At 38.1% G+C, this 18535-nt stretch overlaps 1 protein-coding gene and 1 long non-coding RNA gene across 10 annotated transcripts in view; one reads left to right on the top strand and one right to left on the bottom strand.

Moving 5' to 3' along the window:
* The window catches only part of PDE1A (phosphodiesterase 1A), a 326281-nt gene that overhangs the window by 235230 nt on the left and 72516 nt on the right, over nt 1-18535 (top strand). For all 8 annotated transcript variants that reach the window (XM_027055252.2, XM_053215409.1, XM_027055248.2 and 5 more), the window contains one exon: nt 16350-16532. In XM_027055252.2, the coding sequence (XP_026911053.1) occupies nt 16350-16532 (183 nt within the window). The remainder of the gene's footprint in view (nt 1-16349; nt 16533-18535) is intronic.
* On the bottom strand, nt 5624-14552 carry LOC113598127 (uncharacterized). 2 transcript variants are annotated; one of them, XR_003418750.2, is made up of 3 exons: nt 14354-14538; nt 12936-13095; nt 5624-6007 (listed from the first exon to the last, which is right to left on the bottom strand). It is a non-coding gene; the product is annotated as an uncharacterized LOC113598127 (long non-coding RNA). The 2 variants fall into 2 exon arrangements; XR_003418751.2 differs by lacking the exon at nt 5624-6007 and adding an exon at nt 11669-11826 and having other exon boundaries at nt 14354-14552.

Raw genomic sequence — 18535 nt, 5'->3', positions numbered from 1 at the left:
TCAGCTGTAACTGCTGTAAGACCTTCCTGATGGATGCAACTCAACCCCTTCCACAGAGGTCCCCTACCAGGGATTTCTCTGAATCCTCTAAAGTCGAAGCCCACCTTCCAGAAGCCAGCTTATCCCCTATGGAAGTGCCTTTCAACATATTTTCCTATCCTGAGTTCAGGACCTCAAGCTCCAAGGCCAAGAGAAAGAAAAAGGGGCTATCAAAATTAATGTCAAGTTGTGCATTCATCTCAAGGATAAACAATTATGTTCAAAGACTATGCAGTGTAAATCCATATTTAGAAAAAAAATGACATTTTTTTCTAAAATACACTGAATCTGCAGTGTTGCAGCTGTGCTCCCAAGGAGGACATTGTGTACATTACTGTTTAGAGATTGTTAGCCTCTTGTAGTTATGTTGTATCAATCTTCTGTATGCCAGAGTAGGGCCTTCATTTTATTCTTATATAACTAAATGGCCTATTCAAAAGATTTTTCATTATGCAAAAGAGCAGTTTGCCTCTGTAGATAAAATAAAGCCTCTGTAGAAAAACAACACATTATTTTTGACTTTTCAAATGTGCATTTTTCTCACTTCCAAATGCCTTCAAAAACTCTTGGAGTTCCATCTCAATATGGTCACTATGTAACCCTAGTAACTGAAGTCAGGGGACAGAATGAAATGTGAAATAGAGGTGTGGAGTAGGAAGGTAGTCAAGGACAGATGTGGAAAAGCACTGAAAGTTACTAGAGAGGAGACATCAGAAGAACAGATATAGAAGCAGGAGGCATATCTGAAGATATGAAGCACCAAAAGCCAATGGGAGCTGGGTTACTATAAAGGGTAAATCAAATGCCACAGGGAGAACCACTGGATGCAGTTAGGAGATTCCTGATGACTCAGTGGAGTTTCAGTAAAGAGAAAAGCCACCCAGATTATAATAGTGTGAAGAATTACTATGGAACGGCTCAAGAAGAAATTAGATTATTTTTCAAGAATTTGCTAGTGTAGGAAAAAGCATAAATAGAACAGTTTATTAGTGGGAACACTTACTTGTTTGTTTGTTTATTTGTTTTATATTTTGCATAGAATGGAAGGCTTCCATTAGCCTGGAGATGAAGAACGAAAAAGAGATTTGGGCCAAAGAGAAATAATAGTTATGGAAAGATTAGGTAGAGAAGTTATCCTTAGAAGTGGAAAAGCGTAAGTGGAAAATATAGATAAAGATGGAGCTTACTAACTAGTACACAGCCAAGGCTCCTCATATAAGCAAAACATAAGTAACATTGCAAAATCAGAAAGGTTAATTAGTATTTATTTTAAACTCAGGTGTTCTTTATGGGTAACAGTGCTACGATAATTATGGCCAAAATATAGACCATGGACTATAAAACTATGGGTTCAACGTGACAATGGAGAGCAAACCCTTTGTGGTTAATCACTACAACCTGCACATATCATGATGGCATTGACTCATGTGTACTCCATGGACATTTAGAGCCAGCACAGGCAAGAAGGGAAAAAGAAGAGGACTAATGAACACCTTTCATGAATATTTCAATTGTAAGTGACAGGAAGCCCAATCAAACCACCTTCAAGAAACTCTCACTGTCCACACATTGATGGCTAGTACTAACTATAAGCATAGGTGACTCCAGGTAAAAATGATGTCTAGGGACCCACCTCTGTGTTTTGTTTGCTCTGCAGTGGCCTCCTTCTGATCCTTTGAGTGGTAGGAAGATGGCAATAGTATTTTCAAGCTTTATATCCTCACACCTTCAAATCCAGCAGGAATGACAAAAGGTTTCTCTCCAGAGGCTCTGACAAACATAACCTTTATATTTCATTGATTCTAGTCAGGTAATACGTGTATCCCTCAAACAGTATATCCAGGGGAGGTGGGTATATAAATGCAGTGGTCAAACATCTCATGAGCCAGGAGGGGATCAATTTCATTTAAATCTCATGCTAAAAAAGAGAAAGAATAAAATCCTGCCATTTGCAGCAACGTGGATGGAACTGAAGGGTATTATGCTAAGTGAAATAAGTCAGTCAGAGAAAGACAGATATCATATGTTTTCATTCATATGTGGAACTTGGAAAACTTAACAGAAGACCATGGGGGAAAGGGAAGGGGAAAAATAGTTATGAACAGAAAGGGAGGGAAGGAAACTGTAAGAGACTCTGAAATACAGAGAACAAACTAAACGTTGATGTGGGGAGCAGGGGAGAGGGGAAAGTGGATGATGGGCATTGAGGAAGGCACTTGTTGGGATGAGCACTGGGTATTGTATGTAAGCGATGAATCACAGGAATCTACCCCCAAAACCAAGAGCACACTGTATACACTGTATATTAGCCAACTTGACAATAAATTATATTAAGAAAATAAAATAAATCTCATGCCAAAGAATTGAGAATGGTGGAAAGTACTCCGCTAAACAGTAACAACTCTGTCCTCTCTAGAGTGAAAATTATGTTAGTACCACACGTAGGGGACCTGGATCAGGATCTGTGTGGGATTTGGAACAACTCCTATCCAGGTTTTGCTCCTACTAAGGATAAGCCCCTGGGCAAGTGTTTGTGATTTCTTCTTTCTCTAGTCACTGGTTTTCTTGCGTGGAAGATGAAGTCTCCAGCCCCTTTCTGTTCTGGAATTCTGTGGTTTTATCCATGGTTACAAAGTCCCTTATAAAGATCTGCTCATGCCTAACCTACCCTGGCCACCGGCAGGGTGATAGGAGGGAGCTGCTTATCATTTGCTTAGTGAGGGAGCATTTACAGATATGGGCCTTATGTATTAGATTGATTTTATTTGGAGGGGTCTCTGAGGAAATCAAGTTGAAAGGTATGTGCTAAGACACTGTTGGAGCTCAGTGAATCACTAAAAAGCAAATTATGATTTTTATGAACTCCATTTTTATGGTGTGAGTTGTAGGGAGGGGTGGTTGTTTGGAGTGATGTGTTTGTAGGCTGTTCTCACCCTGTGGATGGAGTGTGAAAACCAGGCTTAGAAAAAGTGCCGGTACATTTTGGGTGATTTTCATATTTTCGTCCATCTGTGGTGTGTTACTTTCTACAAACTTTCAAAAACAGCCTCAGTGGTGAAAAGGGAGAAAAAAAATCTGACCAGATCTTTTGAGAGATGACAAACAAGAAAGAGCTCCATGTATTATATAAGATCTTACTGTTTGTGAAATTTGGGGTCAATAAAATATAAATTTTTTTTAGCTTTTATTCATTTTTGAGAGACAGAGCATAAGCAGGGAAGGGGCAGAGAGAGAGGGAGACACAGAATCTGAAGCAGGTTCCAGGCTCTGAGCTGTCAGCACAGAGCCCGACGCGGGGCTCGAACTCACAAACTGCGAGATCATGACCTGAGCCGAAGTGGGACGCTCAACCAACTGAGCCACCCAGGTGCCCCTGGGGTCAATAAAATATAAATGAATATTAACTGGATTTGAAAAAATATCACTTTAAATATTATTCTCTCCTAATAATGATATTAATAATAATTGTTTGACAATTAATTATACCCAAGGAAACTTATTATGCAGTTTGCATTTATGATTACATATAATTCCCAAAAAATCCTATAAATTAGATATTTATATTATTTCCACTAGAAAGTTAAGAAACTTGAGGCATGAAGAAAGTAAATGGACTTGCTTAGGATCATATAATTATTAAGTGTCAGAGACAAGTTCAAACTTAAATTCAACATTCATTCTTCTCTTCTTCCTTGACAACATAACTCATTCTTTTTTTTTTTTAATTATTTACTCTTCTCTGCAAAGACAAATGATTCATGGAAGACCAATTCCAGGCCCAGGGTCACAGTGAGTGAAATCTTAATTGATTTAAACTAGTAATTAGTCTCCAGTTCCCTAACCAGTGAGTTTATATATGGATGTATGATGCAATTCTGATCAATGGAATATAAAAGGAAGACTGATGGGACTGTGGGCAAAAGCTTTCCTCTCCATATAACAGGAGTCCTGTGCCTCTGAGTTTTGCTGTATCTGAGTTTGATGCTTGAAACTGATACAATCATCTTGCCATAAGCATAAAGCTAAATCTAACACTAAAAGTTGGCAGCATAGAAAGATGGAGGAAACCTGAGTCCTTGATGATGTTATCCACCTGCTGACTTTAAAAATAAGCCCTTCTTGGAGTCAACCTACCTTTAGTTTTCTCCTGAAGGAAAATAATAAATGGTCCTATTATTTAAGCCACTTCAGGTTAGCTATGATGTCACTTGCTTTTGAGAGCATCCTAATAGCCACATAGGTCTGCCTTGTTTCAAAGCTCAAATTCTTAATCTCTAAGCCATCCAGGCAGTCGTCTTATCCTAATAAGTCCTAACACAAATGTATGATTTCTAAGTTAGCTACTCATGATTCACACTCTATTTTCCTTTAAAACAAGTAATAGGTTGATTCAGTTTCCAAGGTAGCCCACAAAACATATTGATTCCATGATACAGCTAAACAACAATACATGGTCCTTTGGCAAGGATTGAGTACTGGAAAGTCAAATACTTAAGACTTTTCTCTTTAAATACAAGGGCATTATTTCCTTATTCGTTACCATATTTTATCAGCAAACCTACTTCCCAAGTATATTTTGTCTCTGTGTACTCTCCCTCACTTTTCTCTCATTGCCATCTCCATCAGTCTGGGCTGAGTCACCATTATCTTTGAGGCTGTCTGTCTAGACACACACCAACCAGCTCAGCGCTGGGATCTTGCTGTCCTCCAGTTCCCTTCAGAAGTGGGGGCTGGAGGTGGGTGAGGCATTCAGCTCTCTTCTGTTCCAGGATCCTGAGAAATTATTTGGGGGTATGCTGTCACCCTCCTCAGGGTTCTTCTGTTTGGAGAAGGTCAGGCAGGATTCAGCATCCCTTCTCAAGATCCCTTCTGTCTTCCTTTGTGACTTCTCTTGTGTAACCGAGGGTGTCTTTGCACACGCATAGGAATGGAAACCCTACTCTGACACATTATATACTCTTCCACTGTCTTTGGCTGAGCCTCTCCTCCTTGTCTGGTATCTAGATTTTGAAACTCAAGGAACAGGAGTTTTCCCCCTTCAGATAATTGTGTTTCATATATAACTTGAGTCAGCAAAAATAATCGGCTCTCTATATGGACAAAGGGCCACAGGGTAACAGCAAATATTTGTAAAAATATTTTGGGATATCATCTTTTCACATATAAAGCAGGGCCTGACTGAAAATGTTAACATATATAGTATACGCATCAAAATAAACAACAAAAATGAACTTTTTCCCTCTACTAACTACTGTAAATATCTGAAAAGTTTAACAACCACTAAAACTAGAGATTTTCTGCCCATGTTTTAATACATTTATTCATTTATTCAACAAATATTTATGAAGGAGAGTCTGTGTACATTGATAATTATTTTGCTATTCTGTTTGGCTATTGTTAACTCCCTCTTGTCATTCTTGTCATATTTTGGCCTCCTAGGTTTAGAAGGAAATACGTTCTTTGTCTTCCCTCACACTCCTGTCCTCCAAGCATATTGCAACTCTTATTATCCATGCTTCACCCCTGCTCAGTTGAGAAATAACCTTTTGTATTTTGCAATTAAGTAACATACAGATAATTCTCATTTGTAACATCAGTATAAAATATTTATTAATTAAGGTACCTTCCCGATAGTTCACCAACATTCTTTATCTCCGACAGGGAAATATTGGGCGAATGGAAGTAACAGTGCTGCTAAATCCATGTTATGGAATGTAACTGAATCATGTTTTCTTGGCAGAGGTATTCCATTAATTGGCAAGCCATAAATGGTGAGAGCAGTTCTCAAACTTCAGTGTTCATGACAGTCATCAGGAGGACTTGTTAAAACAGAGTTCTGGTCTCCACCTCCAAAGTTTCTAAGTTAGTAGGTCTGGAGTAGAGCCTTGAAATTCCCAGGTGCTGCTGATTCTGCTGGTCTAGGAACCACCTTTTGAGAACTACAGCCTTCAAGGATGTCAAAATGAGGCTACAAAAAAGTGAAAGAATGTTAGAAATTTAATGGTTAGAATCATAAGATTTTATTAAGAATGTGGCCCAAATATTGTCCTGACTGGTACATGAGATAACTGTGCCGAAATGCCTCCTTCAACTGGGAAATTCCACCATAGATTAGGAGAATTAAACAAGAGGTGCTGAACTGGACATTAGCAGTTCCTCACAGCTATGAGTCTTGGGCAGAGGGGATGCAGTCCTGTGTTTTGATTTGTGGTGTGGTCACCTGTCTCAGATCTGGGAAACTATTGGCTCTTAGGCTTCATTTCTGGCCTGCAAGCCACCCTTTTCCTCCAACCTAGCACTCTCAGTAATCCTTGGAAAGACACACAGGTAGATGAAGAATGGAACGCCCTTCTCTCACGTCTCACTTCTCCAATTAGAAGAATCTATTCCCTGGACAATGAGGCAGGAAGATCAAGACTAAGTAGATATTGTTGTATTGTGATAAGATGTGAAAAACATCAAAGTTACTACTTTAACCACTTTAAAGTGTACAATTCAGTGGAATTAAGTACATTTACAATGTTGTTCTACCATCTCACTGTCAACTTCCACAACTTTTTCATCATCCCAAAGTATTCTGTACCCGTTAAATGACAAACCCCACTTTCCTCCTCCCTTCAGCCCCTGGAAACTTGGTTCTAGTTTTTATTTCTATGAATTCGCCTATTTTACCAGGTAAAATTTTTAAGTAGGTAAAAATTATTTTTGGAAATTCCTCCCACTGACTCTTTCTGATCCATAGACTCTTTTTTTTTAAATTTTTTTTAAAGTTTATTTATTTATGTTGAGAGAGACAGAGATAGTGCAAGCTGGGGAGGACCAGAGAGAGAGGGAGACAGAGAATCCCAAGCAGGCTCTGCACTGCCAGTGCAGAGCTTGACACAGGGTTTAATCTCATGAACCGTAAAATCATGACCTGAGCTGAAACCAAGAGTCAGACGCTTAACCAACTGAGCCACTCAGGTGCCCCTAGACTCTTTTTTTTTCTTATAATTTCTTTAATGTTTATTTACGTGTGTGTGGGGGGGAGAGAGAGAACACAAACGGGAGGGGCAGAGAGAGAGGGAGACACAGAATCCCAAGAAGGCTCCAGGCTCTGAGCTGTCAGCACAGAGCTAGATGCAGGGTTCAAACACATGAACCACAAGACCATGACCAGAGCTAAAGTACGACGCTTAACTGGGCGAGCCACCCAGGTGCCCCAATCCATAGACTCTTTATGTTGTTCTTTGGCTCTCCAAAGTCATTTTGAAATTCCACCATAGATTAGGGGCGTTAAACAAGAGGTGCTGAATTTTTCCCACAATGTCTCAAACTAAGCACGAAGTCTGCTTAGACTAACTAATGCAGATGTGTAAATAATGGGGGTTCTTTGAGGACTTGCTTTGTGACAGACACTTTTCTAAGTGCTTCTGTGCATTTACCCATTCCATCCTCATAACTCAAGTACTGGGGATACGATTATTACCATTTCTCTTTTATTGGCAAAGAAACTGAGACTCAGTTAGGATGAAGGATGTTTTCTAAGACCACACAACTAAAAGGTGATGGAGCCAAGAGTTTGACTCTAGGGAAGTTCTCCTAACCAGAGGATGCTTATTAATCAAAAACATTGGTAATTAATAGAATGTGAAGCTTTGTGCCTAATGGAATGTTTTCAAAGATATTTTTGAGCCAAGAGGACTTTCTGGTGAAAAGCCAAGAGTCATCAGTCAGGCCTAGGGTAGTTTTCTGCTTTATCCATTCCCTCCATTTCCATCTCCCAACTGACTCAAAAAATACAATCTGAATCCCAACTGTCCAAGCAACTTGACTTCTCCTCAGACTCCTCCTCCAACATTCCCCTGGCCCCTTCTGCCTGTTTTGTGGGATGGAACCTTTTCTGCCTAGGCCTCTGCTTCCTTGGATGGGTACGGAGGAAGCACAGAGACCTCCTTAGACCTTGAAGAAAGCTGCATCGAACTTTAATATTCTCCTTAGCTGGTTTTGTTTTAGCCAAGATTTGCCTCTTGAGAATTAAGCTAAGGTCAGTATAACTAACTTGTCCACCCAAATATTCAGTCTCAATAGTCACTCAAATATAATTATCATCTTCTTACAGTTCAAAAAAAAAGACTAATAAAACCAAAAGAAGAAAGTTATCAAGTAGACAGAAAAAAGGAAAGGAAACTTCCAACAACAACAACAATAACAACAAAACTGTTGAAAAAATTTGCAAGCCTGACATCTTAAATCCTTTTTGGAACAAAACAAGGAATAAATAATAAATAAGTAAATAAATGTGCTTGGGTGGTAGCCTGGAAGAATTAATTCAAGTGTATTTCACACTCAGGAAGTAGGTTACTGACGAGTCAATATGGCATTTCAAATGTATCACCTATTCTCATCCCAACATTTAATTTATTGTATTTCAAAGTACCCTGAAATTCTACTATCCAGATATATTTCTCTATGTGAAAATGATTCAACATACCAGTTTTGAAAAATAAATTTAAGCTTCCTCCAACCAGAAATTCCCTGGTGGGCCAGGGACTTGAAAAATCAAATTTCTTTATGATTTTTTTTAAGATCAATTATTTTTAACCCTAAATTTCATGGTAGAGATGAGATAGTAAATAATGATCACTCATATTATTGCCTAATGTGAAGGTAGTCTGGGAACTTAGCAAGAAAACATGCATTTGAGGGAAAAGATAGCTGAGTAGTTAAAAACTCAAACTCTGAAATCAGACAGACTTGAGCTCAAAAAGCAGCACAGCCATTCCTGGTTGTATGACTTTGAGCAAATCCTTTAAGGTGTCTGTGCTTCAGTTTATTCATCAGTAAAATTAGGGCACTGATAATAATTGTATTTTCATCATGGTCATATTGTGAGGATTAATTAAAGCTTGGCTCCTCATCTGATTCATAGTAAGTAACAAAGTTAACAGCATTATCATCTCTATCCTCAGATAACTCTGAGGTCTGAGCAAAACTTTAGTACTACTCTTAGGGTTTTGTTTTGTTTTGTTTTCATTTTTGTTTTTTGGTGGGGGGGTGGCAGTCAGCTCAGAGCATAAGTATGTATTAATCCAAGAAATAACTCTAATGGATTTGCCTGTGTGAGAACCACTTACCACCCCCCCGCACACACCCAAATACCCATATTGCAGAATGATCAATTTCTCTTAATTCCCTCAGCTATCCCTGGAGGGCTCACTTAGAAGGTATTTACCATGTACGAGTTCAATACCATCCTTAGCCCAAGGTCACTATAATAGCTTTTCTGAACACTGCCCCTCATTTTGGAGTGCTCAATGATGGCTCATTTTTGGTGTGCCCCTTCCCTAGGGTGACAGGTCTTCAAGCCAAGAAGAACCTGAAACTCATGCTCTTCTCCCTCTTCTAGGTTCTTGGACTGTGGAATTCCCTGTCCTGCCCACTGTGCTCCTCTCCCATATTTTGAGCACTGAGACCCCAGAATTCTCTGCCCAAAGATTCCCTAGCCTGTCTCCCAAGTCTTAACAGGCTTCTTCTTTAGGTCTTTCCTCCTGAGGGAACCAAGACACTCTTGGTATGTGCATCCCATCACCCCTAAAGAGTGGCCAAGAAGCAGCTGATTTCAAAGCTGGGCAGGTTGATGAGAGTATACGGGAAGGCTGCAAAGTCCAACTGCTTACATAGTAAGGCACTGAGCAGGAGGTTAGACAGGTGCAGAGGGGCAGCCACAGCCAGTTGGCCCAGGCTTGTCATGCAAGGAGTTGAGAATTCTCGATTCAAACTCAACTTGCCCAGGCTTTTATGAAGCTTATTAAAAGGTAGGAGTATAAAACACATTTAATAATGTATTCATTTGATGTATAACTTTAAAATACTTAATTATATGGTATTTGAGAGAAATGTGCTCCTGCCTTGGGCCCAGCAAACATTAGGGGCAGAATTGAATGACTTAGTTGCTTGTTGAAGTGTGTCCTTTATACGAAGAGTAAAGCAGTGTCTAATTGCATTCAACACTTGCATTTTAATACTCAGTAGGTGTAAATGTGGGCACCAATTGCCTGGAAATAACTGTGTGGGTACACTGTTGTAACCATATTCCAAGAGTCCATTGTGGACAGAAATATTTTCATTGATATAATTGTAAAAGTCAAAATCTCATGACCTCTCCTTCCGTGGCCGCCTCCTTCTTTAGTCCCTTCCCCTGCAGATTTTCTAGTTCAAAATATAAGCCCTTTGGGAGTTGCGTCATCTGATTTCAAGAGAAAATTTGGGGTATAAATAGCTCCCGAGGATCAGTTGAGCAATGATTGGGCAGGAGGTCAGTTTTCATGACTCCGTGGCCCCCCATCTATACCCATGCTTAAGGACCCCTCACTTTCTGCTTTATTGACCCTTTTGGCACTAAAAAAAGAAACAGAAGAAGCATTTCTCAGAAATCAACAGTAATAACATATTACACATATACTCTTTATCATTGCTTTTGTATATTGTGCACTTTAAGAATTCCTAAGGGAAATGCACCAATGACTGTGTCTTCAGGTTGTAAGATTCTTAAACACAAAGTATTTTTTTTTTATTTTTTTTTCAACGTTTATTTTTTTGGGGAGAGAGAGAGACAGAGCATGAACGGGGGAGGGGCAGAGAGAGAGGGAGACACAGAATCGGAAACAGGCTCCAGGCTCTGAGCCATCAGCCCAGAGCCTGATGCGGGGCTCGAACTCACGGACCGCGAGATCGTGACCTGGCTGAAGTCGGACGCTCAACCGACTGCGCCACCCAGGCACCCCACAAAGTATTTTTTAAAAGCACTCAGGATACAAACAATTATGCTCACTCTGCCACCTAACATTAGGATGAAGAGCAATTGAACCATTGGAGGTTTTGAAAGCAAAATTAATTATAGTATTTGGGATCCAGTTTTATCAACTTGTACACATTTATTCCAAAAATGAAATGGGGCCAAGCGTTTTACATGTGGCATAATCTTATGTAAATATTCAGGTGTTTTCACATGTCTCAAGAAAACTGTTTATGATCATTCTCTAACAAAAGCCCAAGACTGTTATTCCACATTATACTATAGTTTTTGCTTCTTCCATATCTAGCAAGATCAAATGAAACCTAAAGAGTCCTTGTGGTGCTCAGAGCTGGGAAGACAGAGTGGACAAGGCAGGTGTCAGGGAAAGGGAAAATGAATAAGGGAGAAGAGAGAGATGGAGATGAGTGGGGAGAAATATGTGCCATTAGGTGTGTTGGCTTTTTAAAATGTGTTTATATTTAGGTTTTATTCACATGTCTTTATTCACATGTCTTTTATTCAACTTTCTTTTCTCTAAACTGGAATAATCACCTTCGTGAATCTGTTACAACTTATTTATAGCTTCATTAACAATGTCTTACTATAGTTGAGAAAGGAATATATGAGTTAGTATTTAACAGAAATACAGTAAAACCTTGGTTTGTGAGCATAATATGTTCTGGAAACATGCTTGTAATCCAAAGCACTTGTATATCAAAGCGAATTTCCCCATAAAAAATAATGGAAACTCAGATGATTCATTCCACAACCCAAAAATATTCATATAAAAATGATCACAGTACTGTAATATGATACAAAATAATAAAGAAAATAGAAAATATAAAGAAAAATTCGTGGGTGGTCTGAGGGAGACGAGAGGAGGAGGGTTATTGTGTAGGATGATTTTCACTATCACTAATGGAATCACTGCTATCTATTGGCTCAATGGCATCTTTTTCTGTTCGTTCAGCTTTACCAAGGAACCTATCTAATGACACTTGCTTTTGCCTCTTTTTGAGCATTTCACAGAAATGTGACATTGCATTGATGATCACCCACAGTTCCACAGCGAGTGAACAAGCAAGTGAGAGAGAGAGAAAGAGAGAGAGAGAAGAAACATTGGCTCAGTTGTGATCATGTGATGTTCGGCACCATGTACTACTCGTATTGTGAGACATCACTCCTTTGTCAATTTAAAACTTATTAGAAATGTTTACTACCTTGCAGAGAATACTCGCAGACAAGTTACTCGCAATCCAAGGTTTTGCTGTATTGACTTTCTTGGCTAAAGGCATGCAAACAGTGTATAGAATTTTTAAAATTTCTTTTTCCTGTGCCTATAGTTCAAAATGCCATAAAAAATGTTTAATGACTTTTCCACACCAAATATGCATGATTCCCCATAATTTGCTTCAAAAATTAAGGGGTTATTCAAAGGCAAATTAACCTAAAGGCAATGAAGACGATGATTCACAGCAGTGAATTTACTCCCATGCTGCTGCTACTGCTGCTTATCAATCAGATAATACAGGACTCTAAAGACTAAAATTTCTTTTATCATTCCTATCCTCATTCTACTCCTCAAAGGTAATCACTTATAATATTTCTGAATGTTTTCTAGTTATTCAAGAGATACATGTTCATCTCTTACTCTGTGCCATGCACTGTTGTAGATGCTGGTGATACAATAATGCACAAAATCAGAACAACTCTCTGCTTTCAAGATCTTTACAGTTTAGGGGATGAAACATAAAATGAATAAACAAACTAGTATACATACAACATTATATCAAGTGCTAAGAAGTCTACAGTAGGACAAAAAGACAGAATAGAGGTGTTAACTAACTGAGTAGAGGAGTCAAGGAAGCCCTCTTTACCTGAATACAGTGAGAAAATGATCCCCTCAAATTGGGAAGAGAAGCTAAGCAAAGCGAACAGCCAGTGCAAAGACCCGAAAGCAGTAGGAAGCCTGGCAGGGTTAAGCACAGCAAGGAAGTCAGTGTTGCTAGAACAAAGTGAGTGAGGGGAAACTGGTTAAGAGATGAAGGTAGAGAGACACAGCTTGTGATGAGCTATGTAGGACATTATGAATTAGGCATTGACATGGTCCGACTCATACTTTAAAAGAAGCGTTCTGGCTGCAGAAGGGCATCAGGACAAGGAGACCAGGAGACCGGTAGGGGGCTACTGCAGCAGACCGGGAGAGAGATGATGGTGGCTTGGTCTCTCTCTCATTCATTGCTGGTAGGAATGCAGCCACTTCTTCAGTTTGGAAGTTTCTTAAAAAACAAAACATACTCTTACCATACAATCCAACCATTGTGGTCCTTGGTATTTATTCAAATTAACTTGAAAAATCTGCATACAACTATTTTTACAGCTTTATTGTAATTGTCACAACTTGGAATCAACCAAGGTAACCTTGGTTGAATGTATAAACAAACTAGTATATCCATACAATAGATTGTGATTCAGCAATGAAGAATTTCAAAGCGAAATGCACCTTAGAAAAAAGAGCTATTAAGACATGAAAAGACAGTATGGCATTTAGATCCATAATAGCTAAAAAGGCATTTTAGTTCCTTGCCAATGACTTTTTATATTTCAAAACAGGAAGTACAATTGACTTGCTTTGTTAATTGAATATTAATATAAGATGGATTTATGCCTTTGTCATCTATCTGATTTATAATCCATGCTGGTAGTTACCACAGAGTGTTTGTGAATGATGGAAATATTCTTTCTTAGCCTTTATATATATAGCTTATATATATAAAGATATTTATCTGCTTACTCTTTATATTATTAGAGGAAGAGAATGAGAGAGAAAGAGCAAGAGAGAGGAAATGAAATTGACTGATTTTAAGGAATTGGCTCATGTGATTGTGGGGGCTGGCAAAACGGAAATCTGCAGAACAGGCTGATGACCCTGGCTGGAAATTCTGGCAGGAGTAAATGTTGCAATCTGTAGTCTGAAGGCAATTCGAAGACAGAATTCCTTCCTCTTTAGGGAATCTCTGTCTTATCTCTTAAGGCCTTCAATTAATTGAATGAGGCACCCTCACATTATAGAAGGTAATCCGCTTTCACATCTGAAAAACGCCTTGACAACAACACCTAGACTGGGTGTTTGACCAAATAACAGGCACCATGCCCTAGCCATGTTTAACATATAAAATTAACCACTGAAGAGGTATTTGTTGCTTTTTCAAAATTTGCTTTTAATTAGAGAGTACCATAGCTCATGCTTTCCTCTTTACACACTCTTCCTTTATTCCTATATCCACAAATGAATTCATATCACTCTTTCTCCAAGATTATATGCTCTTTTCTTCTTATTTTTTTTATTTTTACATATTTTTAAAATAGGCTTCACACCCAGCATACAGCCCAATGTGGGGCTTGAACTCAGAACACTGAGATCAATGTCTGAGCTGAGATCAGGAGTCAGATGCTTAACCAACTAAGCCACCCATATACCCCCGTATGTTCTTTCCTTCTTAATGAATGACATCATGCATCATGATTAAGAATTACCAGACTCCTGATCCCACATCCACATATGAAATCTCATTTCCATAGGCTGATTTTGTCATGTTTGATGATCTGTCTTGGATAACTTATGAGTTTAAGACATACAGTCATCAATATCAAATTTGTAAAGAATCAATTGGCCACCATTACAATGTGTCATTCTACTTCAAGTAGCTGATAAAACAAGGCAGCAGTAGAATTCTTGGAGTTTGGTGACATCACAATATTACACTACAATGATTCTCAAATCCACCTGCCCTCTTCTGTAGCTTTATTTGATCACTAGATAAGAAGTAATAGAAATGCCATAAGCCCTGAATTTCCAAACCATGTAGTGTAATATCTTGCTATAATTGTCCATTTGAAATGGACAAAACACTAAAAAAAGTATTTTGCTTTGAGTTACAGTGTCAGTGTGTTAAGGGTAAATCAGAATCACTCAAACGTAAGTTCCGAAAGAAAGTTAAAAATGATGTAAGTATTAATCAGTATTAAGTTCCAATATGTAAGTTTTTTTGGTCTTCATATGTATACATGTGGTTTTGTAACTCTAGCCATTAAGTTGTATATATTTTGTCATAAGTTATTTCATAAATGCATTTGTGCTTATTTAATACCATGAAAAATAAATACTGGCAAATGACTGTGCTCTGTTTATAGAGAACAGCAGCACATAGAGGTCATCATATAATCTTTTGAGCCTTTTTTGGTAACACTGGGTGCTTTGGGTGGCCTTTCTAATTTTTTCTGCCCTTTACTTGGTCCCTGCCCTCTCAAGTTAGTGTGACTTGTTCTGGAGGCTTTAGCACACACTGTCATTTCTGGCTACCTTCCATCAGCCTATGATTCTTAGGCTTCACTCTGTACAAAGAGATTTACCCAAGTGAATGGAATCCAAAAGTCAAAACTACAATGTGCTAAAAATACCTAGGATTTATTAAATTGGTGCACTGACAAGGAAATAATGAAGTCAAATGAGAGAGAGCTGGCCTCTGTTCTTTCTGGAGGCAAAGCTCAATCGCTCTGTAGAGTTTCTATATTTTGTGGGGAGCCTTTCACACTATCTTGCCAGTTCAGACCTTTCAGGAGTTCTGGGTGATTGGAGCTGACCAGCCTTAAGGGCAGGTATTACTACCCATCAGTCCAGTCAGTGTTGTCTGTGTGGAGCTTATACAGGAGAGTGACAGAGCACCCTGATCTGCAGAGATCTGCAGAGATTACAGTGCCCAATTGCTTCCTCACTCACTTTGTTGATTTCCTCAGCCAGCAATTCTAAACCCACCGATCCCCACCCTCAGGAGAGCAAAACACTAAAGTTTTCCTCAAGAAGCCAGAAGTGTTTCTCTTCCACTTCCACAGGCTCTGTCACCTAAAATGAGCTTTCAAAATAATCCATTTGTTTCTTCTTTTTTCTTCACTTTTTAAACTGTGGTGCTGCTATCGGAATAAATATCTTTTAGAATACTTAATTTATTATTTTCCTAAAAGGTAGAGATCCTGATCAAATGAAATAACACATGTGAATGACTTTTGTAAACACCAAGGCCTTATTCAAATAGCTTGTGCTATCAGTACCATATATACCCAAAATTATTAACTACAAGGTGACTTTTACAACTTCCAGTCCCCTTTGTTCTTTCCACTCCAGTTGCCTCCTTTAATAACATACATCTGTTTATGAAACTTCTTCTCTGTTTTATTTTTATTCATTACAAGAATAGTATATTAATTGATATCTTCAGACTGGTATTGCTACACTTCAATGTTGGGGAAGCTGCAAATGTTCAAGGCCCTTAGCGCTTGCCTTCAGAAGAGAATCAATCTGAGGAATTCAGAGCTTTCCAAATGTTAATCCAATCATTTTCCTTTTTTGAGACAGCTCATATTGAGGGGTGATCAGAGAGTGATTTGCTGTATTTTAAGTCCTATTGCAGTGTTTGCTTTGTTATCAGCTTTTCTTCACTTTTTCCTCAAGTTTAATCGGTATACATTTTTGTAGAAGACTGCTGGATACCGATGATGAGCTCAGTGACATTCAGACTGATTCAGTCCCATTGGAAGTACGGGACTGGTTGGCTTCTACTTTTACACGTAAAATGGGGATGATGAAAAAGAAATCTGAGGAAAAGCCAAAATTTCGAAGCATCGTGCATGCTGTTCAAGCTGGAATTTTTGTGGAAAGGTAAGTGACACTGTTAGTATCTCAAGATGATAAAATTTGGAAAGCAGGAGATAAACTTACCATATCAAAGTTATGTGAGTCAAATATTTTGCTTCTTGAAGAAAACTTCAATTATAAGTGTACATAGAATGAACAAATGTAGGGCTTTATTACAAGCTTGCCTATAACAAAAATGTTTTATCCTGGGTTTATTATTTTTATTTCTTTTAAAATGACATAAAGACTAAAAGCAAAGACTTGACTGACCAGTGCCCTCAAATGAACCTTTGTGAGTAACTGTTTAAGAAGTTATAACACACTCATATGTTACACAACTAATTTTACCTGTAAAATGTAACACTTCAGAAAAATGAGTTCTGTACTACATACTAAAATCAAACAGGCCTTTCTCTGTATTAAAGTGAAAAGACCATCTTCTTTCCATCATGGAAGGAAAGATCCCATGAGCTTTTGAAGAGTTTTTTAACATTTCTGTCACTGAAGCAGGGAATACTTGAGGGCTCCTAGAAGCACCAAATCAAATCGCTGTAGTTTCTGATATGAAATACATGGTTTTGTTGCTGTTGTTTTGTTTTTTGTTTTTTAGTTTATTAATTTGAGGGAGAGAAAGAGAGCATGAGCAGGGGAGGAGCAAAGAGAGAGTATGAGAGAGAGAGAGAGAGAAAGAGAGAGAGAGAGAGAGAGAATCCCAAGCAGGCTCCATGCTGCCCAGTGCCCCACTGAGGGGGGGGTGAACAGGAGGGGGTGTGTGTGGGTCAGGGGTGCTGAACCCACAAACTCATGAGATCATGACCTGAGCAGAAACCAGAGTTTGAGGCTTAACCACAAGGTGCCATCCAGGAGCCCTGTGAAATACATGTTGATGTGGCCTAATTTTATATTCATTTAGCCCTTAAGAATACAGGCTTTTTTTTTTCTATCTAGGAAACAAGATGTTCTAGAATTAAAGTTAAAGACTTGAAATAAACGTGTTACATCTGACAATTTAAAAAATTAGTCTTTAGAAATCTCTTAGATTAAAAAACAATTAAATTATATTAAATGATATATAAAAAGATGAAACATTTTTGAAACTAATAAAATTGAGGAATGGAGAATTTTTTGTCAATGTACTTAAATTTAAGAGAGACCACATCATTTTTCATCTTTTGACATCTCTACTTATTAATTTGAATGAACATTATAAACTTTAATTTTCCTCTGTTAAAGGAACAATAGTAACACATTTGGATTTCTAAAAATGTAAATGAGAATGCATTGCAAGAAGTATTTGATGCCATTTGAAAATATAAATACAGCACATAAAGCTTGAAGTATCTTGGCTTGTGCCTATATTATATACAATAACAACCAGTCAGTGATTATTTAAATTATTTTGAGTATTTATTAACCATATCTAATTGGCTTTTATAACAGAATCTTCCATTAGTGTGGTGAGGAGATACCCACACCCCCTTACAAGATGCATAAACTGGTCCCAACTCTGCTGGGTGGGACCAGAAGTCTGCAACAGGGAGGCAGGGCTGGAGAGAAGGAATATCTATTCCCCTTTAAAAAAAAAACAATTTTGGAAAGTGTGTGACAGTTATTGATTCTCATTAACATCAAATCTATATTAACATCTCAATAGGAGTTCAGAAAGTCAGTGAAAGAATCACAGATAAAAGACAGTATGTGTGATTTGCTGAAAGAATATGTATTTGGTCTTTTTAAAGAAAATATTGTAGAACTTGGCAAACTAAAAAGGAGGCAAACTGTGGAGGTAAATTTCTATTCCCACCCAATAAAAGGTTAAGATTTCTGCAAAATACATTGATATCCTACATTTTCATTTTTTCCATATGCTACATAACATAAAATATTTTACTTAGTAGGTTATAGAGATATAAAATGTACTTAAGACAACTAAACCAGCATGCACCCTGGAAGAAATCAATATGCTACAAACACAAGGAAATGAAATCTCTTTATTACTCTTGTAGCCCCTTTAGTAGGTGCATAGA

This window comes from Acinonyx jubatus, chromosome C1, assembly GCF_027475565.1.
Source record: "Acinonyx jubatus isolate Ajub_Pintada_27869175 chromosome C1, VMU_Ajub_asm_v1.0, whole genome shotgun sequence".
Classification (NCBI taxonomy): Eukaryota; Metazoa; Chordata; class Mammalia; order Carnivora; family Felidae; genus Acinonyx; species Acinonyx jubatus.
The sequence above is the reverse complement of the archived record's forward strand: the minus strand, read 5'-3'. Positions and strand labels throughout refer to the sequence as shown.